General features: G+C 40.2%; 2 protein-coding genes across 4 annotated transcripts in view; both read left to right on the top strand.

Moving 5' to 3' along the window:
- The window catches only part of eml3 (EMAP like 3), a 45,369-nt gene extending 38,887 nt beyond the window's left edge, over window positions 1-6,482 (top strand). For both annotated transcript variants that reach the window (XM_026331061.2, XM_026331069.2), the window contains 8 exons: window positions 1,530-1,661; window positions 2,836-2,903; window positions 3,473-3,561; window positions 4,058-4,155; window positions 4,667-4,754; window positions 4,830-4,928; window positions 5,047-5,177; window positions 5,573-6,482. In XM_026331061.2, the coding sequence (XP_026186846.1) occupies window positions 1,530-1,661; window positions 2,836-2,903; window positions 3,473-3,561; window positions 4,058-4,155; window positions 4,667-4,754; window positions 4,830-4,928; window positions 5,047-5,177; window positions 5,573-5,779 (912 nt within the window). In that variant the 3' untranslated portion in view covers window positions 5,780-6,482. The remainder of the gene's footprint in view (window positions 1-1,529; window positions 1,662-2,835; window positions 2,904-3,472; window positions 3,562-4,057; window positions 4,156-4,666; window positions 4,755-4,829; window positions 4,929-5,046; window positions 5,178-5,572) is intronic.
- Window positions 6,483-7,691: 1,209 nt separating this feature from the next.
- mta2 (metastasis associated 1 family, member 2) overlaps window positions 7,692-27,997 on the top strand; it is a 46,674-nt gene continuing 26,368 nt past the window's right edge. The window contains exons 1-3 of one of the 2 annotated variants that reach the window (XM_026331090.2): window positions 7,692-8,128; window positions 21,040-21,107; window positions 25,643-25,736. In XM_026331090.2, coding sequence (XP_026186875.1) covers window positions 8,101-8,128; window positions 21,040-21,107; window positions 25,643-25,736 — 190 coding nt within the window. In that variant the 5' untranslated portion in view covers window positions 7,692-8,100. The remainder of the gene's footprint in view (window positions 8,129-21,039; window positions 21,108-25,642; window positions 25,737-27,997) is intronic. The other variant, XM_026331082.2, reaches the window with a different exon arrangement.

Below are 27,997 nucleotides of genomic sequence, written 5' to 3'. Positions count from 1 at the left end.
TCCTGCTGGAATCGGCGGCAGTGGTCCTCCGGCGAGAACCCCGTTCTCTCTAGAATGGCACGGCGAAGAGCGGTGAAATCGCCTCGGCCGCCTGAGCTTCCTCGGTGAATAGTGGCAGCATACGCAATCCCCACTCCGCTGTTGGCCATTGACAGGCGGTGGCCGTCACCTCGAATATCTCCAAGAAGCTAGCCGGGTCCTCTTCCGCCGTCATGCGTTGCACCGTGATCGTCAACCTCGCGGAGGGCGCACCAATGGAGGGGTCCAGGTGTCTCTGCCAGTCCACCAGCTCCTGCAGCAGTGTCGTCTGCTTTTTGGCTTGCTGTTGCAGCAGTTCCATCTGGCGGATATGCCATTCCTCCTGCTCGCGGTTGTTCGTGGCAATCTCTGCCAGGAGTTGTCCCAAGGTGGCCAGGGGTTACTGTGCCATCTCTTCCAGGTGAAAGAAAAAACCAGTGCACACTTATTACCGGTACGTTGTGATGAAGAAGGAGCTGAGCCGAAAGGCGAAGCTCTCTATTCTACTGGTCAATCTACATTCCCACTCTCACCTATGGTCATGAGCTTTGGGTCATGGCCGAAAGGACAAGATCTCGGGTACAAGCGGCTGAAATGAGCTTCTTTCGCAGGGTAGCCGGGTGCTGCCTTAGAGATGGGGTGAGGAGCTCGGAGTAGAGCCGCTGCTCCTCCACATCGAGAGGGGCCAGCTGAGGTGGCTCGGGCATCTGTATAGAATGCCTCCTGGGCGCCCCCCTGGGGAGGTGTTCCGGGCATATCCCACCGAGAGGAGACCCCAGGGAAGACCCAGGACACCCTGGAGGGACTATGTCCCCCCTGGATGAGGTGGAGGAAGTGTCCAGGGAAAAGTCTAGGCATACCTGCTTGGGCTACTGCCCCCATGACCCGGCCCCAGATAAGTGGAAGAAGATGGATGGATGGATGCACACGTATCTTGGATTCACTTTTTTTCTGTGTCTTTAGATCCAGCAGATTGCAGACCACTCGCATCAGAATAAATTTTAGTAATGTCTCTCAGTGACTACTGGAATTTGGCCTCCCTGCTTAAATTTGAGTTTTACCTGTGGGAAAGTTAAACCACTTCCAGACAGACAACAGGCCATAGAGGCTGCAGGAAATGTCATGAGTTAAATTTAAAATGGAAATCCTTTCCTTTGTGGAGTATGAATGCATATGGTAAATTATGAGTAATCTCTAAATCTAAATTTGAATTTAGTGTAGTGCTAGCCAAAATATGAGTGTACCCAGGTCACCATACCAGAGAGTTTTGGCAAATATGCCTAAATTTTTTGTTGTGTGATGATTTTTGACACTGATGCTTTATTTATGCATATTTTTATGTATGACACATTTTATAGGTGTTTAAACAAGTCACGGTCCTTTAAAGTGTGCTGAGCAAATATTCAAATATCATTTTAGTTCATTTTTGAAATGCAGTGGCATTTATCACTTTATTTCACTGTATAATAATAAAGATGAACTATGTGTGTGTATGTGCATGTGTGTCTCAGGGTCATGTAGATGAGATGTGGGGGCTGGCCACACACCCCTCTCAGAACATCTTCCTCACTTGTGGTCACGACAGGCAGGTGTGTTTGTGGAACACAGAGGAACACAAACTAGACTGGTGCATCATCCTCGAGGTAGGACACACTGATCTTCAACTGTAAACTATTTTTGCTTTATGCTCATTCCAGGCATGACACATAAACAGAAACTGTTCAGACAGTTCCTTTCATTGTTTGCACCTTTCATTGTTATAGATTTAATTTTAAATGCATTACATTGTCATTTGTAAATGTGTTAAGTCAGAGACTGGAATCACTTATTTACAAAAATATTGACAGCATGAATTCAGTGCTTTGTATAAGCCCCTTTGGCACTAAGTCTCTGCAAACTTTAGACAGTTCCTTTTCTTACCTGTGAGTTTCAGCACTATCTGTAGATTTTCATTTGGGTTTCATTTGGACACATAGCAGCCACTTCAGAACAGTCAAATGTGTTCCTCTCATCTGTTCTTGGAGCTTTTAGATGAATTTAGATGTTTTGCGTTGTTATCCTGTTGTAAGAGCCATGAGCTGCATCTGAGAAAGAGCTCTCTGACACAGGACACTATGTTTCTCTTCAAAATGCCTTTAGTTAAATTCAATTCAATTTATTTGAAGAGAAAGAAAGTTACATTTAGTGGTGTCTTATGCATTTCAGGGGGGAACAGAGGAGGGTAGGGGAGCTCAGTGCACCGATGGAAAGCAGTATAACTATGGGATGGTTGGCCTGAAGCCAGCCCTAACTATACGCTTTGTCAAAGAGGAAGGTTTTAAGTCTAACTTTAAAAGTACAGAGAGTGTCTGCCTCCTGAACCCAGACTGGGAGCTGGTTCCACAGGAGAGGAGCTTGATAGCTAAAGGCTCTGCCTCCCATTCTGCTTTTGGAAACTCTGGGAACCACAAGTAGGCCTGCACTCTGAGAGCGAAGTGGTCTATTGGGATAATATGGTACTATGAGGTCTTTAAGGTATGAAGGAGCTTAGTCATGAAGGGATTTGTATGTGAGAAGAAGGATTTTAAATTCTCTTCTGCATTTTACAGGGAGCCAATGAAGAGAAGCTAATATAGGAGAAATATGATCTCTCTTGCTAGTTCCTGTCAGGACTCTGGCTGTAGCATTCTGAATTAACTAGAGGCTTTTTCTAATCTTCTGATTTCACTTTGCCCTCCCCTGTGTTCTGAAACATCATTAGTGCTTTTTCTTTATTATGTAAGAGTTGCAACACTTTTAGCCAAGTCTATTAGCAATAGCCCTCTGTGTTTCTGACAGGAGTATGGATTGTGCGCTGGTTTCTGCCCTAATGGATCAGTGGTTTCAGTCGGCCTCAGTTCTGGAAGGTAATACACAAGTCTGCGAGTTGAAAATAATTAAATGAGAGTAGCACACATAAACATTGTAAAAATTAATAAATGAATGTTTCATAGGAATGGTTCATATGATTTTTATTATGCCATGTTTTTTTGTTGACAACACCTGAAATATTAGATGTTAAATAAGCAAAACTTCTATTGTGCAATGGGACTGAAGCGTTAAATCTGTCAGCCATAAAACTAAAACAATGGCTTTACTGAGCTGAGGGGAACTGCAGAGTAGGTGATAACTCTGTGGATTCATCAATAGTAGTGACACCAAAATGCAGACACAAGGTGGATATCAGCTTAGAAAGACAACTAAGAAAAGTGTTGAACTATTTATATAATGCAATAGGGAGACAGAATACAGATGATGCCATTATATAGATATGACTCCAATGACAGGGAAAAACACTTAAAGAGCAATTTTGTCTTTATTGAACTGTGTGGTGTGCAAATATGCTTCCTGCTCTCCAGCATGTTATAATCATTGAGTAACGCCTGCCTACCTTTGTGTGTGGTGAACCTCTTCCATCCCCCTGTGAAACTAACAGGTGGGTGGTCCTTGACCTGCTGACCAGAGAGGTGGTCTCAGAGTCCATTGATGGGAATGAGCAGCTGTCTGTCATGAGATACTCACCAGGTCAGAGTTCCCTATCTTATCTGACTACTTTCACCTGTTTCTATAGTTCTACATATTTCTACAGTTCTATATATTGAAGACTTCATTAAATGGCAACAGTGAGAGGTGACAGGGAACAGGAGAAAGAAACATAGTTTCCCAGCTGGATGCATATTGGGGATCTTGCAGCTTATGGTTGGTGCCCTGAACAAACAACAAAACAAAAAGTTTTCATAAAGGTTTATCAGGGCAGAGGTCTGATATGACAAAGATAACAATTCAAAATACACACTGAGTAGTTGTGACCAGGGGGTTATTTCCATAAAAGCAGACATGGTGCATGCTGACTGAACCTTATCTATAAGACTAAATTTAAGAATAGGCCAGTGTCTGACAAAACCAAAAAGTCAGTCTGAACCAAACTTCAACACACTTTTTGGACTGAGTACATGGGCCCTAACAGGCAGATGCTGTGGAAATCCCCTTTAATTTCATGAATGGCCTCTTGTGTTTTCAGATGGAAGCTTTTTGGCTGTTGGCTCTCATGACAACTTCATCTACATATACAATGTGACAGAGAGTGGCCGCCGCTACATCCGCTTTGGGAAATGTAATGTGAGTTACACATCATCCATTTCTCTGTGTTCCTGTTTGTTCCTAGGGTTTTTGCTAGCGCCAGTCTGACTTCTTGTGTGTGTATCTCGTCTTATTTCTCTGTGCAGCATAGCTCCCTGTCTGTACAACATCAGTGACCCAACCCCACTGTTGCATTGCACACACAATTTAATTTGACTTGGTCCCAAAAGACTGTCCTGCTGTGCCACACAGTCACTAGAGCCCCAAATTTGGATTAGTCTGCTGCTGAAAACAGTCCCCACTCTGATGTTCCTTTATTATGAAGGACAGCAATAAAAGTCTTTATCACTTTTGATGTATGTTTCTGCAACAGTCACATCCAGACAAGTCTTTTGTGTGTGTGCGCCACACATTGTCTTTCTGCCTTTTTGTAGAATTAATTGAAAAATGAAAATGGAGAATAATACCAGCTTTATATGTTGACACATGCTGACACAGATTTCACAGTTGAGTGCCAGAGGATTATGTAACACCACATATCTTTTATCAGGGTCACTCCAGCTTCATAACTCACCTGGATTGGTCTAAAGACGGGAAGTATATTATGTCTAATTCAGGCGACTATGAGATTCTTTACTGTAAGTGAATTTTTGCACTTAAATTCTCAGATAGCATGGCAATCTACTGTTCTGACAGTTAACATGTTTTTACAGGGGACATTGCTGCAGGGTGCAAATTATTGAGAAATCGTTTCGAGAGCAAAGACAGAGAGTGGGCTTCCTACACCTGCGTGCTGGGCTTCCATGTCATGGGTGAGGAACATCAAGTACAATGTTACTATCCTTTCAAATGTTGTGGTTTTTGTAAAGTGCTATTTATAGGTCAGATTCTCGCATTGAATGAGAATGATGTATTGCTGTGGTGTTCCAGGCGTGTGGTTAGAGGGCTCTGACGGCACAGACATCAATGCTCTGTGTCGCTCTCACAGTGAGAGGGTGGTGGCTGTGGCTGATGATTTCTGTAAGGTCCATCTTTTCCAGTATCCCTGTCCCAAACCAAAGGTAAAGCTCCTGTAGATCATTCCTTTCTATACCATTATTGACATTGACATTGACATTGACAATGACATTGACAGTTTCTTTCATAGATACAACTGTTTACTTTAACCTACTTCATGTGCCCATGAATATCGTTTAACTGCTTATGTGACCTAAACAGGAAATATGTTAATTACATTTTGACAAGCCTGTCGGTCTTCAGTAACATTACTTGTGTAGCTGCTGTAGCCAACAGCCGCCCTGCTAGGCAGGCATGGTAAAATTTTCAGAATTTCGGATAGAACTGCAGGCCATATAACTTTCAGCATGTGTATCCTCTTCTGTAAAGACAAGGAGTGAAGGTGGCATGTAACAGAGTGGTGATCAAAAGTGGGCTCTTCATTTTCTTTCCTCTCCAGGCACCAAGCCACAAGTACGATGGCCACGGCAGCCATGTCACCAATGTCTGCTTCACCCACAGTGACTCCCATCTACTCTCCATAGGTGGGAAGGACACCTGCATTTTTCAGTGGAAGGTGATTGGCGGTGAGGTGGGAGAGAGCAAAGAGAGGCTAGCTTCAGCCTCATCTACTTCCACCAGCTCCCCAGAACCTGCCACCAACTAGGAAGCAATTGTGCTATTAAGAGTGTCAGACAGAGAAAAGTTTACACACAGATAGAGAGGAGTGCTAGTCAGTGGCCAGCTGCCTCAGTTTTCTCGATTTGTTCTCTGTGTGACCATTGTCACATCAGTTTCTTATAGAATCCTCTTCAGGACGAGTGCTCATTTTACACACTTTCATAATCTTGTAAATTCTTGTGAAACTGGATATTGTGAGACTTCCATAACTCAGAATATTTGTCATTCTGTTGGAAAAGTGGTGAGGATCATTAACTGGTCATTTATTTTTGCTGGTGCAGAACATGCCTTCTGTGGTCACAAAGACTTTGGTTTCAGTGAACATTCCCCATTATTCCACATTACTGAACATTAAGTCCATGTTGCTTTTGTAATGTTACCAAATTGCTGCATTGATGCCTACACCATTGTGCCTCTTATACATTTGCATATTTTTTTACATACTGTAACATATTAAACTGTGTTTAGTTGCCGTCTCAGCTAATATTGAAGCTGTTATTGTGCTTGCCTTAGACTGTGACAAACCTGTTCTAAAGAAATCAACTCCAGGCATTTCTGACTAATTAATTAATAACATAGATCAGTACACTTGAATGATTACTTTAGTACAGTTTTATATGTATTTGAAAAAACATTGGGAATACTGTGATGTGTCTTTAAAGCTCCTAATAAATAATTGAAGACTGGAACATGTATTGGGTGTGAAATGTCACTAGTGGGCAGTGCTGCTCTAGGAAATATGTGCTGTGCTGTATGTTGATGAAATGCATATTCCTCAACTATGTCCTGGGCCAGGAAACCGCTTAGAAAACTCTATTAGTGCAGTAGGACCTTCCAATTAAGTTCATTTATTGGAACATTAACTCTGCTAAGATCTGATAACAGCCTGAGGTTCAGGACATTGTCAAAGTATGTTGAGCTTTTCAAGAGGCAAAGTATTGCAATGTAAAAACTGTCAAAACTAACACCATGCTTAAAGTTATGAAGTATATTTCAAATGTATAGTAAAAAAAAAAAATTCAAAAAATAGCAAAACGCAAGTAGAACATATTTCAATTTTAACTGAAATGAAATTAGAAGAAAAAAAAAACACAAAAAATATGCTCAACAAAATAGTACTAACTATAAAAGCTGTAGTTTGAATATTGCCCCTATGCTTTTTACAACACATAACCCAGTGATGTCAAGAAATAAAATCTCATATTATCCTGCATGTACTGAAGTAAACATGCAATTTTATATTTATTACAATATGCATTATTACATTATATTTTATATTGTTATAATGTATTACATCTTAATATTTATTACATAAAGTTCAATGGTCGCATTTTAATATGAGATATGGGGTCATGATGTTGACTGGGATTAAGTCTAATTTATAAATTTAAAATATGATAGCAAGTCAAAACCTTTATAGCAAATTTTGGCTCAGCATCTGATAATTTTAAAAGGGCATAACTGACATTTTATCATATTGACTATATCCAAATTATAATTTGGATTTATTTTGATTTACTCAAAGCACTTCCCGAGTCAATATGGAAAGCAATAACTTATTACATAACTCTTACCATACAGATCCAAACAAAGTTTCGTTGCTGCTTTCAGTATTATTTTGAAGGAGGCGTTTTTTTTGCTGACTGTATGTGTGACTAAATTCATAATATCTTGCTATGCCTATCAATAACTTTTCTTACTGTGGATATGAATATGGGAGAGCCGTATTGCTATTTACATCTTAGGTGAAAATCTTGTGTGTCAACTATGAAATAAAGTTGTACACATTCAAACGCCTGTGTGAGAAAGTTTGGATTTCATACTGTAAACCATTAATTCAGTAAAAAGAGAACTGCTAGATAACGAAGATTGTCGACTATCTCCGAAGATGACGATTTGCGTACGAACGAAGGGGGCCAGCGAGTGTGTGTTTCTGTGTGTGCGTGTGTATTGAATCGAGCGGAGGTGAAGAAGAGGAGGATGAAGCTGGGAGCGCAGGATGGGAGGAAGAGTGGAGTAAGAGACAGACTAGCTGTGTGTGAATGAGTGAGTGAGTGAGGAAGAGGAGAGGAAGGTCGTCGCTGGGACCGAAAACAAAGACTCGCTTTTTTCAGGATAACCTCCTGAGCATTACTAACGGAAACTTTCAACTTTTACCCGCCACAGCTCAGCTTGCTGTGCCCGGAGCCGGCTTTGTTTCACGGTGGGGGTGTCTACGATAAATGAGGGAATAAAACAGATCACTATCGACCTTTTTATCCAAGCGGGGAATGCCCTAGGACTGTTTTTGATAAAGGCAACGAGAGAATGGCGGCTAACATGTACCGAGTGGGAGGTAAGGGATGTTTTATATTTTATAGACACCCCCCACAACGTGATTGTTCGTCTCGACAGCAAGGTGGCTAACGTTAGCTAGCCGCTAGCTGTCTCCTCGGTTAGCCGCTAACTGATGCTAGCTCTTTCCCAGCGTCCGGACGTGCGTCCACTCCTGCATGAAACACCAAATCTATTTGAACACCCTGCAGTGCTAGAAGGTTTTAGCCAGTGGGCAAGTCCAAATAACTTTAACAGTATTTCTTGATTTCTACTTAGCTGTTATTAATCCACACCGCTGCTACCTTCGGTGTAAATACAATCTACCTATCAATGTGGATTTTTACAAATTAACTTTGAAAACTGACTAGTGTTGATATCCTGAGTATTTATGTCCATCAAAATGCCTCACGGTGGGCGCCTGCCGAGCAGCCTGAATCTGCTCTTAAAGTTGAAAGAAATTTTACTCGAGATAAATGCAGCCTGGTGGGCAGAAGACTTTTCCAAACTGCATTTGCAGTTGCAAATAAACGAAGCAACAATAAATTGGCACATTTTCTGACGTTGAGTCTAGACATATGGTAACGTCCTGGAAGTGAACACAATGCTAGTTAGCTGTTAGCTGCTGAGAGGTCAGCACTCAACTAATTCTAGCGACATCTGTGCTAGCTAAGACTCATCTGATGGTTTTGTCACTGGGCCGGGTTAATTTCATTATCGCCTCCGCCATATCACTCCATACGGATAGCGTTAGCCGTGCGGGCTAACTTTGATTTAAGTTTTGTTGGTTTAGAGTTAACCTAGCTACATACAGAGTGTAATTAGGTATCAATCGGTGCCATAGTTTCCCACTGTGCCAGCACCTAAACATTTAATGTACTACAAATAAATATCTCGTTTAATAACGTGCCATTAATTACTACGAAACACCGGCTAGGAGCTAGAATTTAACTGCCGAGAAAGTTAGCAAACACTGACTTACAAGTGTCAGTGAGCCTTCTACTTAGCCACTTGAAACATCTGAGTAAAAATAAAATTAGATAATTAATATTAGCTTTTACAGCACCGGCTGTAATGTCAAGTGTTTGTATGATACGATAACATGTTTTCACATCACTCTTCTGCTAACACCTTAAAGTGGAGAGAAACGAAACGCGACTAGACTGCGGGCTGCAGGTTGTGTTTTTCTGCGGTTTGAGTAATAGCTATACTTATTAGCTGTAGATGTTGATTTTCGCATGCCCTTTTCAGTGCTTGTGACCAACGTTTTGTCTTTAGGCATCTGTGACGATGACTGGACTTCTTTCTGCCTTCTTTGAGTCTGCTTTCAGACTTTTGGTTTCAGACGATGGTTAAACCGGCAGTGAAACTGTGTGACAGGCTTATCGCAGTGTAAGGTCACATAAGAGTCTAAGCTATTTAGGTCATGCTGATTAAACACATCTCTACAACGTGCTGCTTGGTGTTCTAGTAAGTGGTGTTTGGATTATAATAACAAAATGCATGTGAAGTTGCTTGTGATAAGGTTGCTTTGCCTTGTGTATTTGTTTGTTTGCGAACTAGTTAGTACGATGCTATTATAGGCCTGAAACCACTTCTGCTGACCACTGCACATAGAATTTGCAGCGTGATACTAGCAGAGCTGGTCTTATTGGTGTTAGTGGCACTCAGGGTTGATATATGAAGAACAGAAATTGAGTAAACATCAACATGATGGTAAAGAAAATTCAAGATGTCCTTGCACAAAAACTGCTTTCAGCAAAAATAAATGGGATGGAATTGACCATCTTTTGTATTCTCAGATAATGAAAGAATTATTTTGATATGGTCTCTATAATTAATTTTCCTGAAATTACAAATTTATAAAATATCTGTATCTGCTAGTTTGTACAGGTTCCATTAGGCACATTTAGTATTGAGAATTAAAAACTGGCAGGTTCACAGTTGGCAGGGAGCGATTTGATATTTCCTGATGTATAGAAGGAATTTAAATTTTAAAGTGTACTTTATGATGCAGAGTTCTTGTGTGGCTGTTAAGATGGTAGAAACTTGCACCCTTCAGGTCACACAACAGGATTTTCAAATAATTTGCCCAAATTTTCATATGATATTTGAATTGTCTCTTGATGTCAGGTATAATTTTGACTTATGTTAGATTGCTGATGGGCACACACAAAGTTATGCATTTGCATAACTTTATTTTATTTCATAACATCTTTTATTTCTGTAAAGCACTTTGAATTACTGTGTATGAATTCTGCTATACAAATAAACTTACCTTGCCTTGCATAACATCTGTATAGACGCAAAGACTTGTTGCTCCAAGTTGTTCCTTGTACCAATGAATTGTGATGGGCAGTCAACGGGTATTCTGCAGAACCTGACACTGCTTGGTCTTTCTGGCAAAATTGCACTTTTGAAAAGTTGAAAAAAGCCCAGTTTGCTGGATAGTTTGTGCAGTGAAATTTCCAAAGCAGGAATACAGCGTAATGGGGAAAATAGTGTTAAGTCTAATCCATAAAATATTGCATTCAGCAACAACCATATAATTATGTAATGGCTGAAAACAATGTTGTTTTTTTTTAGTATTCAATACAATAGCAAGGTTAAGTTGATTCACTGTATTTGAAACCATATATACCAACTGTATTTAGTAATATAGGTCCTTCCAGTAATGTTGTTTGGCATTAATTGGTAAGAAAGTTGATATTTATGAAGTAAGTGTTGATGGGTTATGTGTTCACTGAGGATTTTTTTTGTTACGGCTTGCTGGTAGGCAGAACAGTATGAGCAAGTGCTTATGTTACCAATCCTCACCAGCACAGTGTTTGGCCTGCATGTAAGATCATTATCTTCCCCAGAGATTAGTCATAGGGCTTCCTCCTCTTCATTCACCCTTAAACACCTGGCACACTGCACCACTCCAGTTGCATATGTCCACAACAAAAACTCACAGCTGCCTCCACAGTTCCTCAGCAGGCACTCTCTCTCTTTAGATATTTTTTTCCCCTACCCACTGACACGTACATACACTTAGATAAAACCAGCTGATCCCTTTTCAGAGGTGACATGATTATGCTAAATGAAAGTGTCAAGTTAAGCTGAGCTCTCAGGTTTGTTTTCAGAATGGTAGACAGTGTGGTATCTCTAGAGGCCAGTGTGATTTATTTCCTGCATCACTGATCCATCAGCCTCCTCTCATTGATACACTGCATGTATCACACTGGTCTCTATGTTGGTGGAACAGGATCATTCTTTAATATGTCCCACTGGGCAACAAAAAGAGATGGATGACCTGAATATAAAAGAATAATTCTGTCCTTCCATCAATATGCCTTTAGAGCTAGAATTATAGAATCATTCATGTCAAACACATGATAGTGCCAAACCTCTTTAATGCTTCAGCCAATGTTATGTAATGTGGTGATTTTATGTTCCTTTTCTGTGAACAAAGAGGTGATGCTCTCTGCTCATGTGCCCCATCAGTGTGTTAAGTAAAGGAAAAAATCCTCTCCTTGTCTTCCTTCCATCCCCATCTCTACTTGTGGTGATGCATCAGAAGCCCACTAATATCCTCCCGAGGCCCCCTGTCCCTGCTTGTGGGAGGGCCAGATGGAGCTTGACATATAGTCACACTACTGTTCAGAACTGCACTAAAAGCTACAAGGAGGCACAGTGTCCCTGGTATTGGTATGATGAAAGATAAATAAGAGGTTTGATTAGTATGTTTAATTAGTTTAATGCTGCTCTCCCAAATGTCTTTTCAGCACCTAGAGTGTCTGATGAGGCTCTCTTTGCCTTCTTGCACCCTGCTGTAATGATGTGAACTATGGATGCCTGGAGTGTCAAGGATGGGGTAGTATAGCTGAGAGACACCATGTCCTGTCCCATTGTCTCTTTTATCAGTAGTTGTGTAAACTCTTAGTTTATGCAGCCTTTAAAGTATAATCTGTCGGTTCAAGCAACCAGTGGCTGATATTAAGAGTTTGTATCCCCTCTAATTAATTTTCATATTTACAAAAAACATTAAAAACTGTCGAATAATTACACACTATTTATAGCCTCTTTAAATTAAAAAAAAAACAATTTAGCCAGCTGTTTTGCATAAATAACTAACTAATCTTCACCAAATACAAGTGACAAACTCAACCCTGCTGCAGTGTTCATTAACTGTCTAATGGGAAATAGTTTGGGCTCGCTATAGGGGCCTTGATGGGTTGTGGCCAACATTGTGATGCACATTAAATATTTTCTGAATGATCACCAAAATGACCATGAAAGAAAGGAGTATTATGGGAATGTAAACCTATGTTACAGATAATTCATAATGCAGTGAAGTAAAGTAAATCAGTTAAATGGAATACTGTTCAAATAGTGTACTAGCTTTGTCACATTTACCTGGTTCACTTTTTCTGAGATGCCACTTTTTTATTTTTAATAGGAAATACACTCTGGCCCAAAAACTAGTCTATCACAGGACTGATGCATCGAGACAGACATTCACATTTACAGACAATTTAGAGTCACCAGTCAACCTAACATACTTGTTTGTTGACTATGGGAGAAAGCTGGAGTACGTAGCTGGAGAAAACCCATGCAGACATGGGAAGAACATGCAAAAACTACAAAGAAAGGCAATGGGTCATTTGGCAATCAGTTAGCCCCACCCCTCAGAGTAGAAATATTGGTAGGGTGTCATGTACGCATAACAGATTAAGAGTATGCCCATAATGCTACATCAACTTTCCAACAGCCTAGTTTTAGGTCCAGGAGCTAAAATGTGTGTTCTTTATCAATGCTTCATGTTCTGTCTCGTGTAAATAAGGTGCTCTACCTCCACTACTGGACTCCTGTTTCTGTTTAGTCGCTGTCAGACGAGCTAACAGACTGAGAGGTGGTGACATTCACTCCATACGCACCAAATATCCTCCTATCGCAGTTCCAAACATTGACAGTTCAGTTCAGTCAGACAGAAAAATGATTCAGACCAGGATGAAGCATGTAAGTAAAGTCACCTAACTTTTAACTTTGCAATAGCAGAGTTGTAAGAGACATTCTTAAGTAGAAGGACAGTTTAAGCACATGAACATGAACATGAACATTCTTGTTCTGATGTAACAATGCTAACCACCACATTATGGCACTGCCTGTCAACAGTTTTATAATTGGGAAAATGTTGACAGTTTATAATATGCTTATGTAATCTAGATAATAACATCTGATCAAGGGCTTTTATAAGTGTTATCTCAAGTCTGCTTGCATCATTTATTGCTAGAGGTCAACCAATATGGGTTTTTCCATGGCCGATGCCAATTTTCAAAATCCATTTCAGCTGATGGCTGATAAACAATGCCGATTATTTGGGGCTGATATGCATGGCTGATTTTCTTCATTTTAGGAAAGAAAAACTATTTAACATAGACATTTGTTTAATTAATTAACTGTTGAAACAGGCACATGCATTCAAGCAATGTTTCAATTCAAATTACTTCACTGCCTTCTCATTTAAACAGAACATTGGAAATGTTCAAAATAAAATATATTCAAAAAAGACAAATATAGGCCTACAACATGAACTCTCCAACGGACTAACTTTAATAAGGGTTTTCAGTGCAGTTGAACAAGGCAGCATATTCTCATTCCTGGGTCAAGGGGGAGTTAATAACATGGCAGCATTTGTTGTGGCCTGTATAAATGCCTGAACAAAATCGCCATAAATGCTCCAGCACCTGTCGATAGCCAATTGTCTAACTGGCTATTGTCTAACTGCAAATATCGGTCGACCTCTAATTATTGCATATAAGTAATCACATTTAATAGGTAAAGATGATGGACTTCTCAGATGTCATTTGTGCCTGAGATCTACCCACACTGTCAACCAGACACCTAATATGATTAGATGGTGTTCTGATTGCAATTCATTCCTTGTGTGATTAACATCTTCGTTTCCTTTTGGCTGCTTCCTTCAGGGGTCACCACAGCGACCACCTCCATTCAACCCTATCCTCTGTATCCTCATCACCCACACCAACTATCCTCATGTCCTCCTTCACTACATCCAAGAATCTCTTCTTTGGTCTTCCTCTAGGCCTCCTTCCCGGCAGCTCTAACCTCACCATCCTTTTACCAATGTCTTCATTATCCCTCCTCTGAACATGTCCAAACCATCTCAATCTGGCATCCCTGGCTTTTTTTCCCAAAACATCTAACATGAGCTATCCCTCTGATGTACTCATTCCTGATCCTATCCATCCTCATCACTCCCAGAGAGAACCTCAACATCTTCAGCTCTGCTGCCTCCAGCTCTGCCTCCTGTCTTTTTCTCAGTGCCACTGTCTCTAAACCAGACAACATTGCTGGTCTCACCACTGTCTTGTACACCTTTCCTTTCATTCTTGCTGACACTCTTTTGTCACACATCACACCTGACACTTTCCTCCACCCGTTCCAACCTGCTTCCACATGTCTCTTCACTTCTTTTCCACACTCTCCGTTGCTCTGGACTGTTGACCCTAGGTACTTAAAATCCTCCACCTTCTTCACCTCTACTCCCTGTAACCTCACCATTCTACTTGAGTCCCTCTCATTTACACATATGTACTCTGTTTTACTAAGCTAAGCTTCATTCCTCTCCTTTCCAGAGCAAACCTCCACCTCTCTAGATTTTCCTCCACCTGCTCTCACTACAGATGACAATGTCATCTGCAAACATCATGGTCCACGGAGATTCCTGTCTAACCTCATCTGTCAGCCTGTCCATCACCACAGCAAACAAGAAGGGGCTCAAAGCCGATCCTTGGTGCACTCCCACATCTACCTTGAACTCCTCTGTCACCCCTACAGCACACCTCACCACTGTCATACAGCTCTCATACATGTCCTGCACCACTCCAACATACTTCTCTGCTACTCCAGACTTCCTCATGCAAAACCACAGCTCCTCTCTTGGCACCCTGTCATACGCTTTTTCCAAATCTACAAAGACACAATGCAGCTCCTTCTGGCCTTCTCTGTACTTCTCCATCAGCATTCTCAAAGCAAATATTGCATCTGTGGTACTCTTTCTTGGCATGAAACCATACTGCTCACTTCTGTCCTCAGCTTAGCCTCCACTACTCTTTCCCATAACTTCATTGTGTGACTCAGCTTTATTTCTCTGTAGTTTCCACAACTGCACGTCTCCCTTGTTCTTATAGATGGGCACCAGTACCCTTCTCCTCCATTCCTCAGACATCCTCTCACTCTCGAGATCTTAAGTAGCCCAGTCAAAAACTCTCCTAAACACTTCCATACTTCCATAGGTATGTCGTCAGGACCAACTGCCTTTCTACTCTTCATCCTCTTCAACGCCTTCCTCACTTCATCCTTAGTGATCTTTGCTACTTCCTGCTCCACAACAGTCACCTCTTCTATGCTGTGCTCTCTAACATTTTTCTCATTCATATTGTTTTGATCTTTCCATCACACTTGTGGCACCTGTCAACACATTTCCATCCCTGTCCTTAATCACCCTAACCTGCTGCACATCCTTCCCATCGCTGTCTCTCTGCCTCGCCAAACTGTACAAATCCACCTCTCCCCCCTTAGTGTCCAACCTATCATACAAATTCTCATACGCCCTTTGTTTGGCCCTTGCCATCTCTACCTTCACCTCACGCTGCATCTCCCTGTGCTTCTGTCTGTTCTCTTCTGTCCTCTCAGCGTCCCACTTCTTCTTAGCTAACCTTTTTCTCTCCTGAACTTCCTCATTCCACCACCAAGTCTCCTTATCTGCTTTCCTCTTTCCAGATGACACACCAAGTACCCTCCTACCTGTCTCCCTGATCACTTTAGCTGTAGCTGTCCAGTCATCTGGAAGAGCCTCCTGACCTCTGAGCCTGTTTCAGCTACTCCCTGAAAGCCACACAACACTCTTCCGTTTTCAACTTCCACCACTTGGTCCTCTGCTCTACCCTTGTCCTCTTCATCTTCCTCAACACCAGAGTCATCCTACACACCACCATCCTATGCTGTCTGGCTACACTCTCCCCAGCCACTAATTTGCATTCACTAATCTCTTTCAGGTTGAAACGTCTCCACAAGATGTAATCAACTTGTGTGCTCCTGCCTCCACTCCTATATGTCACCCTATGCTCCTCCCTTTTTTGGAAAAATGTGTTCACTACAGCCATTTCCATCCTTTTTGCAAAGTTTGAGACCATCTGTCCTTCTGCATTCCTGTCCTGCATACCAAACTTACCCATCACTTCCTCAGAGGTGATGAGGATGTCCGTTGAAGTCTGCCCCAATCACCACTGTATCTCACCAATAGGGATACCCTGGATCACCTCATCCATCTCCCTCCAAAATTTCTCCTTCTCTTCTAACTTACAGCCTACCTGTGGGGCATAACCACTGACAACATTCAACATCACACCTTCAACTTTCCACCTGGTCTCCTGAACACACAAGATAGCCACACTGGATTGTTCCCCCTTGTGGTTGCATTCCTTGTGTGATTAACATGAGTGTCTAATATAATAGGATGTCAATACAAGGTGGAGTTGGAAATTTCTCATTTTGTAGTTCTCTTAAGTCAATGATTGTTGCTGCACTGCCTTTGGCTGGCTTGACACAGGCTGTGCTGTGTTAATACAGTTGATCCCTGTGGCATTTCACTATAGCAGGATTTAACTTGCTACTACATCTGCCAGCCTCAAGATTTTCTCTAGTGCTTGAAGTGTAAAGTTAAAACACAGGGAGGTGATTTTACTAACATGCTTTATCCTGGTCTGAATCATTTTTCTGTTTGACTGAACTGTCAATGTTTGATTCAATTCAATTCAATTTTATTTGTATAGCGCCAAATCACAATACAAATCATCTCAAGGCACTTTACAAAAACTAAAACTAAAAACCCAACAATTCCCTTATGAGCAAGCACTTGGCGACAGTGGAGAGGAAAAAACTCCCTTTAACGGAAGAAAAAAACCTCCAGCAGAACCGGGCTCAGTTTGGGCGGCCATCTGCCTCGACCGGTTGGGGTGAGTGGATAGAGCAGAGAGAACAGAACAGCAACAATAAACAACAAATAGACACTGCAAGTTGGTGGGGCCAGTAACTGCACATCAGCGATAAACAGCTCCAGGACCAGGGACACCTGCAGAAGGTACAGAGAGAGAGAGAGAGAGAGGGAGGGAGAGAGCACAAACTAGGGGAGAGAGAGAGCACAAGGTTAGTAACATTCAATTGTGGAATATACATGAGGTGGGAGAGAAGGGGGGGGGGGCTCAGTGCACCGATGGTCCTCGGGCAGTCTAGGCCTATAGCAGCATAACTAACTAAGGGATGGTTCAGGGTTGCCTGAAGCCAGCCCTAACTATATGCTTTGTCAAAGAGGAAGGTTTTAAGTCTAGCCTTAAAAGTACAGAGAGTGTCTGCCTCCTGAACCCAGGCTGAGAGCTGGTTCCACAGGAGAGGAGCTTGATAGCTAAAGGCTCTGCCTCCCATTCTGCTTTTGAGAACTCTGGGAACCACAAGTAGGCCTGCACTCTGAGAGCGAAGTGGTCTATTGGGATAATATGGTACTATGAGGTCTTTAAGGTATGAAGGAGCTTGATTATGAAGGGATTTGTATGTGAGAAGAAGGATTTTAAATTCTATTCTATATTTTACAGGGAGCCAATGAAGAGAAGCCAATATAGGAGAAATATGATCTCTCTTGCTAGTTCCTGTCAGGACTCTGGCTGCGGCATTCTGGATTAATTGGAGGCTTTTTATTAAGATATTAGGACATCCAGATAGTAATGAGTTACAGTAATCTAGCCTTGAGGAAACAAATGCATGGACTAGTTTTTCTGCATCATTTTGAGACAGGATGTTCCTAATTTTGGAAATGTTGCGCAGGTGAAAGAATGCAGTTCTAGAAATTTGTTTTATGTGTGAGTTAAAGGACATGTCCTGGTCAAAAATAACTCCAAGGTTTTTTACAGTAGTGCTGGAGGCCAGGGCTATGCCATCTAGAGTAGCTATAATTTTAGAAAAGTTATTTCTGAGATTTTTAGGCCCAAATATAATGACTTCTGTTTTCTCCGAGTTTAAAAGTAAAAAGTTACTGGTCATCCAGGCCTTTATGTCAGTTAGACAGGCTTGAAGTCTGGTTAACTGGTTTGGAGCTGTGATAGGAGGATATTTGTTGTGTATGGAGTGAATGTAACCACCTCTGTCTGTTAGCTCATCTGACAGTGACTCTGCTTCTAGCTAACCCACTGACCTCCTGACCTGTTGAATTTGACCTGCAGCCATATTCTAAACAGTCAGAGTCCATTAGTGGAGGTAGAGCACCTTATTTACACCTGAGACAGAACATGAAGATTGATAAAGGACACAAATTTTAGCTCCTGGACCTAAAACTAGGCTGTTGGAAAGTTGATGTAGCATTATGGGCATACTCTTAATCTGTTATGCGTACATGACACCCAACGAAGATATTCCTACTCTAAGCGGCGGAGCTAACTGATTGCTACATATTCAGAAGCAATCTGCACAGTAAGGAGAGATGTCAGATATGGACTGAAAATAAGAAGATTGTCACTGGAAAAAAAATAGCAGAAGTGCCAAAGTTCAACTGTAACTGTTCTGGTTCCATAGGCAAGGCTATATTTAGTTTTACAGTAACAGGTCATTATTGAATCTGCAGTGACATGGTGATTAACATGAGCTTCAACCAATTACATGGATATGAATGGACAAGTTGAGCAGATTGTTGCCAAACCTTTACTGTTATTAAATCTGTAATCTAAAACAGTGAGTTGGGTTTTATAAATGTATGCATCTGTCAGGCCTGTTTGTCTAAAAAGGAGGGGGAAAAAATGCTGTTTCCCACATAGAGTTTGATATTGGCATTAATCTCCTGATTTTGATTCAGTTTCAGTTCCCAGGGCAAATGACACATGTATACATCATCAAAACAATGTTATTCAATTTAATCTACTCAATTTAATCAGATTTTTTTTTTTATCCAGTCTTAGCGTCACAGCATTCCCTCTGCTGTCACAAAACATTATCTATTATCTTTTTGCTACTGAATTCATGAACCAAAACTTTTATCGACTAATGAAATGTATATACCTGATTGTACAGATCAGTCAAACCTCTATTGAGTCTTTCTATTGGAGACTTCTTCAACACTGGTGAATGATGTTAGGAGCCAGTAGTGTAGTCCAGCTTCATGTAAAAGCCTGACGTGTCAGAGAGGAAAATTGTTACATTGTGGCACAGTGAAAAATCTAAGTGCAGCACTATCACACCTATGGATTTTGGGGTAACAGCCTGTAAAGACTTACTTATGCTCCTTTTCCATGACACAGTTTTAGCACTACTTGGCTGGACTTGACTCGACTTGGTTTTGGTCATTTTCCATTACAGTTGAGTACCATCTCAATGTGGGTGAGGCCGCCATAGCATGACAATGCGAAGCTGCCATGACGCCACCAAGTACAGAAACATTCGCACCCTAAATGCACCTTACACATGAGATTAGTTGATAATATTGTATAAATTCAGTGTACAGGTTTCATAGCTGGATTCGGTCATCTGAGATAATTGTGTGATATTTTTTTAACCATATTTAGCTGTATTTCCACTGGCTGAAGTATCAAAGGAGAGTGAGAAAGAAGGCCTAAATTTTTTCATCACAGCAGAACAAGAACTGCTGGAGAGGGCTATGAAGAATTTAGAGTAAAAATTCATATGCATGCCAACTCTGCCAAAACTGCAAAAAATATGGAAAGATGGATAGTAAAAAGTGGCTCACAAATGTGTAACTATTCATTTTAAATCACCACAATTCCTTATCATAACCTACACGCTAAAACAACAGTAGTAATTTATATTTGTATTTAATAGAGAAAGTACACACAAAACTAGAACCTGGAAACAAGTGAAAGTAAAATACTAGAGTATTCTGCAAATGGGTGTGTAGCCTACTTTTAGTGTTACAAACATTTTTATAGGTTAAGAGATGTCAGATTAATTAATTAAATTAATTCGCTTTTTTAAAGCAAATAGGTAGATGGTAGAGAAATTGACATAGTTCCTGCTGTTGCTTTTATTTTCACCTGTGTGCAGTCCAATGCTCCTATCACATTATGCACACCTTAAAGAGGGGGCGAAAATTTAAGTCCACTGCTGATTTGCGTACATAAAATTAATGCCTACACATTTATATTACCTGCTGTGGCATAAAAAGATGTCTACATATGCAAGTGGCCAGGGAAAACTATGAAATCCCAGAAAAATGTTTAAGAGCCAGGTACGCTTCTCTTATTACATTTCATTGTTGATTGTATAAAGAAAACTGCCAGTATAATGCACATTAACTGTGATTTAGTGCACGACTCCTCTTCGTTTAGCATTTAATATGAGGTGCTGATAAGCCATTCAGATAGATGATGCCCTTTAGACTAAATCTTTTATTACGAATGGGTTAGATGAGCTAAAGGGTCCTGCTGATCACACAGCATTCTATAGTTTTCAAAATGCTTGTTTTATTATAATCGTCCAAGTGTCGATGGACAGCTTGCAGGAAAAACAACACATCCACAGTTGAATGGAATTCCTGGTCTAACCAATTATATCGGAGAGGTTCTTCTGTGTACACTGACTAACCCTGCTCCCGGGCAAGTTTGAGATTGCAGATATGTTGCCAGGCCAACAATCTCACCATGACTTTGGAGGAACCCAATGATCCTTGATCATGTCAAATTGTCAACAAAATAAATCCTGATATCCACATATATAGGTGTTAATATTAAATTAGGTTGCTTCTTCCGCTTATCCGCAAATTAGGTTTTATATTTTAAATTTCTTATATTGCATGATCATGTATGAATTGCATGGTTAAATCCTGTGAACACAGGGCAAGTCTAATCTTTTATTCTGTTGTTTTCACAGATTATGTGTACTTCGAGAACTCCTCCAGCAACCCTTACTTGATCCGCAGGATAGAAGAGCTCAACAAGGTTTGTTGTCTCCTTACTTTATTACAACACTGTCATATGTTTCCCTTAACAGGTTGTTGAACATATGCTTGACAGTGTTTATTGTTTAGCTGAATAGACATTCTGATTGGCAGGTAGGTGTCTTGGATAGTTGTTTATTCAGGCACCTTAAACTGGCTCCAGTCAACCTACTGTACACTCCCCGTTTTCCCCTAGTTGGAAAACTGGTGACTGTAATGACAGGACACTGGTATAGGCACCACTTACGTAACAGAAGCAGCATATGACACAGGCTTGTTTCGTAGTCAAGGGATTAAGCTCATTTATGTAACACTATTGGATTGATGGGGTTGTGCTGAACATCAGGAGGACTGCAACATCCTGAGTGCTGATGAACACAATGAATGGATAGTAAGGGAGAGAGCTCTCCAGGCCCGGGGTGCATTCTGGAGAGAATCTCAGTGAACAGTACTTTTCAGCAACATGGAAAAGTGAAAGAGAGCATAGTGGCTATATCATACTTCAGTAACCACTGTTACCTGTTTTTGAACTAGTTAGTTCAGAGCTGGTTCAACTTGCCAATCTTTGAAGAACCAGTTTGTATTTCCATGGGCTAGAGAGCCACCACCAAACTACATAATTACATCACTGTATGAGTCCCAGTAAAACAAGCTCTGCTGCATCTGCACCTTCTAAATTAAAACAGCAGCACTGCACTTTTGTTAGAATTATATGTATTATAAATAGCCCTCTGTTTCTTTAGCATGGTATCTGACCGGTTACATAGGCTGATTGAGCAGTGAAGATAGTGTGCAGCTGGAGTTAATGTTAGTCCATCTGGTCAAAAGAAATCTGTCTCACATGTTGCAGACCCAACAGGAAAGCAAAGGAAAAGTAACTTCATGAACTACTTCAGCCAAAAAAGTTAATGAAAAAATTCCTGATTACAACAAAACTGCAATGTAGTTATAGCAATGTAGGTTTCTCTGCTTTTCGGATATTTTCTCTATATTTCTGTTACTTTCACCCTTCTTCTTGTCTTCTCCCTTCCCTTCTTCTCTCCTCTTGTCTTCTTGTCATATTACACAGAACATAAATACACACCACACTATATTGGTGACCATCTATTTAATGTCTCTTTTCTTCCAGAAAATAAATCATTCTGACAGTATTTCTTCAAAATTAATATTAGTAAAACCTGCTATTTATGCTTTGTCAAATACAGTATTTGGATTTGGCTCTTGTTAGTTGCAATTAACCCGATCCCAGCTCCTGTTAGAAGCAGTTTACACATCTGCCAAACAGCCAAGTTTTTTGGGGTTTTTTTTTTTTTTTTGGGTGCCAGTTTTTCTGGCCCAGAGCCAGTTCTTTGGCTCTTGAAGCTCAAAAAGCTGATTGAAAATTAAGGGCTACTGCTGAACCTGCCTTGGTGGAAAAGAGATGTCATCTTCTGCACAGAGGAGAGCAGAGAGTCAAACAGCAGGCTAAAGTTAGTCTGATTAGTACTCAGCTGAAGGCCCAATACAACCTGCGTCAAGTTGGTATTAGTTTAAATTTGACTGTTGTATGTGAGTTTCTTCGTCAGTTTTCCCTGTTGTTTACAGAGCTCCACTGAGCAGAGGAGAAAGCAGCCTTTGGTACTTGGTACACGTCAAAAAAGAAACAAACATCACAGTATGAGACCAAGTTAAATTAAGTTAAATTTCAGGGATATCAATCTGTCCGTTTAGGAGGCATATTTGATTCCGAATCGGTTTCACCTGTTTGGCGCAACAAAATTGCCAACGTAGGCATGTTTTGTAACAAACATTATTATATTATATTCTGGTCTGGCGTACTTTTTGAATCAGTGACGTTCTACCTTTTTCTACAGCAACAGTAACAGATATTATAGGGAAGGATAGCGGAGGTGAACGACGCTGCGCTTTCAGGAGACGTGAGTTCTCTCCCACTTTAAGCTGCAGTCTGTGATTGAGATGGAAATTACTTTTAAGTTTTGTTGTGAGACTCTGTACATAATATGTCCTTAAGTAAATAAAACTTAAGCTATAGCCTAAAAATTGACTTTTGTGCTGGAGGATCAGATATTTTGGCAGAAAAAAAATATGTTGTCTGGAAACATTTTACTGACATGTATCAATGTATTGGGAGTTGCATGTATACACAGCACAATATGGTTACACAGTACCTCTCAGTACCATCTCCCATCAACATCAAAAGTGTTTATATGTGAACAGTTTTTAGTGTTAACACTCAGTTGATTGAACACTGGTCATTTGCTGTGTAGTTCATGTCTGTTTATATATCAACCAGTGAAAATGAGAGTGTATAGTTACTTCATTACAGAGATGAGGCTATTTTCATACTGTATGTGCCTAATGCATAATCTAGCACTTCTTTCAGTAAAAATAGATTGTCTTAATAGTACTGACACTGACTTGGTCATTAATTAGTTTATGTCACTGAAGCACAGTTTTAAGTAGCTTGTCTTATCACAGTAAAATCTGTTTCTATAGATTCACCACTAGAGCTATGTTTTATCAACATTAACACAGTCTCACTCATTGTTTATTATGCATGGTTAAGGATTTACTTTGTCTGTGAAAATGTCACGAAGAGTTGATCGTTTTTCTCCTGCGGGACTTTTCCTGCCTGTGTACCCACCTCTGCTACCATGGAAATACTTTATGTATCTTCATGTGCATCATCAGATCCCCCCCCTCCCTCTGATGATGCAAGCAACGTGCTTTAAAGTCTAACAGCACCACTGAGTGTAGCTATTATTTTATTAACTAGTTGTGCAGTTGTTATATATGTAGTCTTATCTGGCATGTTAATTCTGTAGCTTATTGTTCAACAATTCAATAGGACCTCTGCCTGCAGACTTAAAAAAAAAAAAAAAAAAGTAACTAAAAACTGCAACAACTAATTGATATTATCAATAAAATAGAAAAATATCGATGAGTATTAAAATAGTTGGCGAGGAGTGTTATCGCTTAGTTATATCTAGTGATTTAACTGTGGCAGGACACTGAGCAGCTGCAGCTGTTTCTTAGGAATGACATAGATGACTGGAAAAGTATGCTATATTTTGGAGAGTTGATTTAAAACAGTCAGTAATATAATGTTAAACTTCCTCTCCCCTCTCTGTGGTAAGCTATATTGTATTTTAATGAAGCCTAGCTGACAATATTTTTGCTGATAAAATTAAAGAGACTATATGGTTGTGACAGCAGCTGTATGATATCAGATTTTGAAAGTGTTCACAAAGATGTTTTAATTCTAGCAAACTGTACATAGTCTTTACCATTTTAGTAAGTTATAGGTGTGGGAGTCTTTAGGCATTCCACGACCACATGTCAATTTGATTTCGATTTCGAAGGCCCACAATTCCATTAAGAAACGTGGCGTTGATGCATAATTTCTGTACTTGTTAAAGCCCGTATTCAGGCTGGAAACTGTATTTCAGAATTTCCAAAGATTGTCAGTCTAATTTAAATAAAGTCCGACAAACAATATCTACCTATCTAACTATATATACATTTTCTCACATAGCTCACACGCCTAAACTTATGCGCATGCCCTAGAAGCGCGCATGCATGTGGACGTTTGTAGTCCAGTAGTGGTACATCATGTCTGACTGGCAGACTTTATTTCAGTCACATATTAAAATCGATTATTAACATTTCCGTATCAATTCAGAATAGTTTTAAAGTAAGTGATGATGCATCGAAGAAATTATTTTTCCCACCCCAATTCACTTATGGGGTTGTGACAGGGTTGTAACAGTTGATAATTATTTACTTGGCTCTGTACCTGTATATTTGCGTATGCACAAACAGGCTAATAGGTTTTGTGACACCTGGTGCCAGAAAGGAGAACTGCATGTTGGACACCCCCCCCCCCCCCCCAAACACAGTGCAGGTTTTAAATCAGTGCATTCCTGTCTCAAAGCCAGGGCACAGCAAACATACAGAGGTAAAAAAAAAAAAAGTGACATTATAAATCACTAAAGCTTTATATGTCCAACAATGTTCAGGTGCAAATTTAAGATGTTTAAATGTCATCATGCAAAAATAATTAGTTTTAATTTTTCATTACATATGTAGCAAACTTGTCTACGGTTAATATTTTGACAATAAAAATATGCATGTCTGACTAATCAATTAATCAAAAACATAATCAGCTGATAAATTGATTGTTGCTGCCCTAAATCATAAAGTATGAAAAGCATAACTAACAAGCAAAACTAAAATATCAGTATATCTACTGTCAGTAGACCTGCATATGATGGGCGTTTACTTAACTTGCTCATTTCCCATTGAACCTGTTTATGACACAGTTGTTACCCTATCTGCAGTATGGTGTCTAGACACTTCACTAAACCTGGGAATATTGATAATTTTACTGTATTTAGTGTGTGTGAGATCTGCTGATGGCTGATGTGTGTGAGTTCAGATCTTTGACAGGGAAGGAAGGAAAAAATCACAGATGTAGTTACACCAGTGAACCTTTATTATGTTGCTAACTTCTAACCAGTGACTCTCCACTTACAGACAGCCAATGGGAATGTGGAGGCAAAAGTGGTGTGTCTGTTCCGGAGGCGAGACATCTCGGGCAACCTCAACACTCTGGCTGACAGCAATGCAAGTGAGTAGCACACCCAGAGCCCAAACCTCCTCTGTGCTGAATTTGTCTACAGTGTGAGGGCAGCTAAGGTATGGCTCACTGCTTCTAATAATACTGTTCTTCATTGTGCTTCACATAAAGAGCCAGAAAACAGCCTGGCTTTTATGTTTGAAATTGCACTGAGCACTGATTCAGGGTTAATGTAAGGCCATCAGTTAAGGTTCATTGCTGAAGGGTAGTCTGGAAAAGGGTTTATGTAAAGGGACAGCTGTGTTTATTTGTTAATGTGAAAAATGTTTGGTCCTAAAGAACTATTTTATATTTAAAATTATTAAGTAATTTTCTAATTAAATCAGTTGGTTAAAGCTATTGGAGTGGTGTAAGCAAACCAGAGATCTGTCGACTCTTATTTCAGACACTAAAAAGTAACTCTCAATCTTTGGAGCACTTTTTTGAAAAAAGCTGAAGCTGTTTACAATTTCTTTGTGAGTGGTTTAATTTAATAAATGAACAAGAAACATGTAGACTAGGGCTGCAGCTATCGATTATTTTTGGAGTCGAGTATTCCATGAATATTTCAGCGCATAATCAGATAAAATAGACCTGTGAATTTTTAAACAATAATACTATTGTGTAATGCATGACAGAAACGACAGGTTACCTTGAAATGACTTTACCTTTTGTCGGCTCGGCTGGGTGAGCGGTGTCCAGTTCACAACTAGATGGTTTCTGTTCAGATGTTGAAGCGTTGACGAAGTGCTTGAAGTACACGCATTTCACCGTGTTGTCATCATTTTATGTTTGAAATGATCCCAAACTTTGGACATTTTCTGTGGCTTCGCTCTCTACCATAGTGCCAACTTTTGATACTGAAATGCGTTGTGCTACAGCGATTACGGTCCGTATGGAACAATGACCCCCAGGTGGATCAGGTCCAATAACGCAAGTGATAGTAAATAGACGATTTTTTTGTAATCGATTTTTGCATTCATATAAAGAACTTGCTGCTACTAAGTAATTTTTCTTGCACTGCCATAGGTAGCCAAGGTCAAAACTTGATTGGAGTACACTATTATATATTGTCTCCATTATCTATACCTGCTTATTCCTATTTATTTATTCACAGGGATCTTCTGGAGCATATCCCAGCTCTCTTCGGGTGAAAGGCAGGGGTACACCCTGAACAGGTTGCCAGTGCATTGCAGGGCCACAGTGTATATTACATATTTAGCATAAACATGCTTATTTCAGGGTCACGAGTGCTGAGAGAGTCTTTTTTTGAGTATGTTTGAACATACTGACAAGTGAATATGTTTGGGCCCAGTAGTCGGTTCAGTTCTCAGATTCTCATTTCACAAAATATTTGGCTTTGTCGAGCTCAGACTAACGCATCTGTTATCAGGCCTCTTACCTCTCCTTGTTTGTTATGAGCAACATTGGTAACTTTAGGAGCCTGCAAGACATAATGATTAGGACAGTAAAGATAATAATAATAAATTCTTCTCTTCGAATTATACTATTCTGCCCCATGCTGATAATCCCAGCCTGTGTTTGTGTGTGATCAGAGATTCAAGGAGGTGGGAGAGTGAAGGTAGTGGGGTGGTGCTAATGGAATGGTAACTATTGAAGCCTGATCATACTCACTCTTTACCCCCACCCCAACATCATCACCAGGTCCCCCTCCCTCCTCCTGGGCTGCAGTGCTGCAGACAAAGACATCTACATAGACACACAACACACAAGCACTACACCTCACAACAGATAGCATTAGTGAAGTTTTTTTCACTGTATCCAGTACCACACACAGATGCTAAGTCTTTGTTCTCGAGGCGTATGTAGACAAGTGTGATATTAGACTAAATACAGTGATAAATATGTGATAATAATGACTTATTGTCGTTGTATCTGCTAGCAGCTTTGACATGTCTTCTTAAAGGTTTTTATTCTTTTAAAGAAGCTGTGCTCTCCATTTAGATTTAGATTCTATGCTAAATTTTGCTTTTGCCCAGTCCTCTGGCAATATTGATTATAGTGAACTTGGTCTGTAAAGATCTGAAGGTGACTGACTAAAGAGAAATGATTAAAGACAGCTTGAGTTAAACTGTGTTGCTGGCTGCTAAACAACTGAAGCTGGTTTGAATTAGCTGGGAACTATATACTAAAAGTGATATAATGTGTATTAAGGAGCAAGGAAGCAGCATTAAGACACGAAAAAGGAAAATGAATAATGCAATGAAAGCATTTTCAGTGGGAGTCATAATGTGTAAAAGATCTGGATTAAT

Source organism: Mastacembelus armatus, chromosome 18 (genome assembly GCF_900324485.2).
Source record: "Mastacembelus armatus chromosome 18, fMasArm1.2, whole genome shotgun sequence".
Lineage (NCBI taxonomy): Eukaryota > Metazoa > Chordata > Actinopteri > Synbranchiformes > Mastacembelidae > Mastacembelus > Mastacembelus armatus.
Note: the sequence above shows the minus strand (reverse complement) of the source record. Positions and strands in the feature narration are given on the sequence as shown.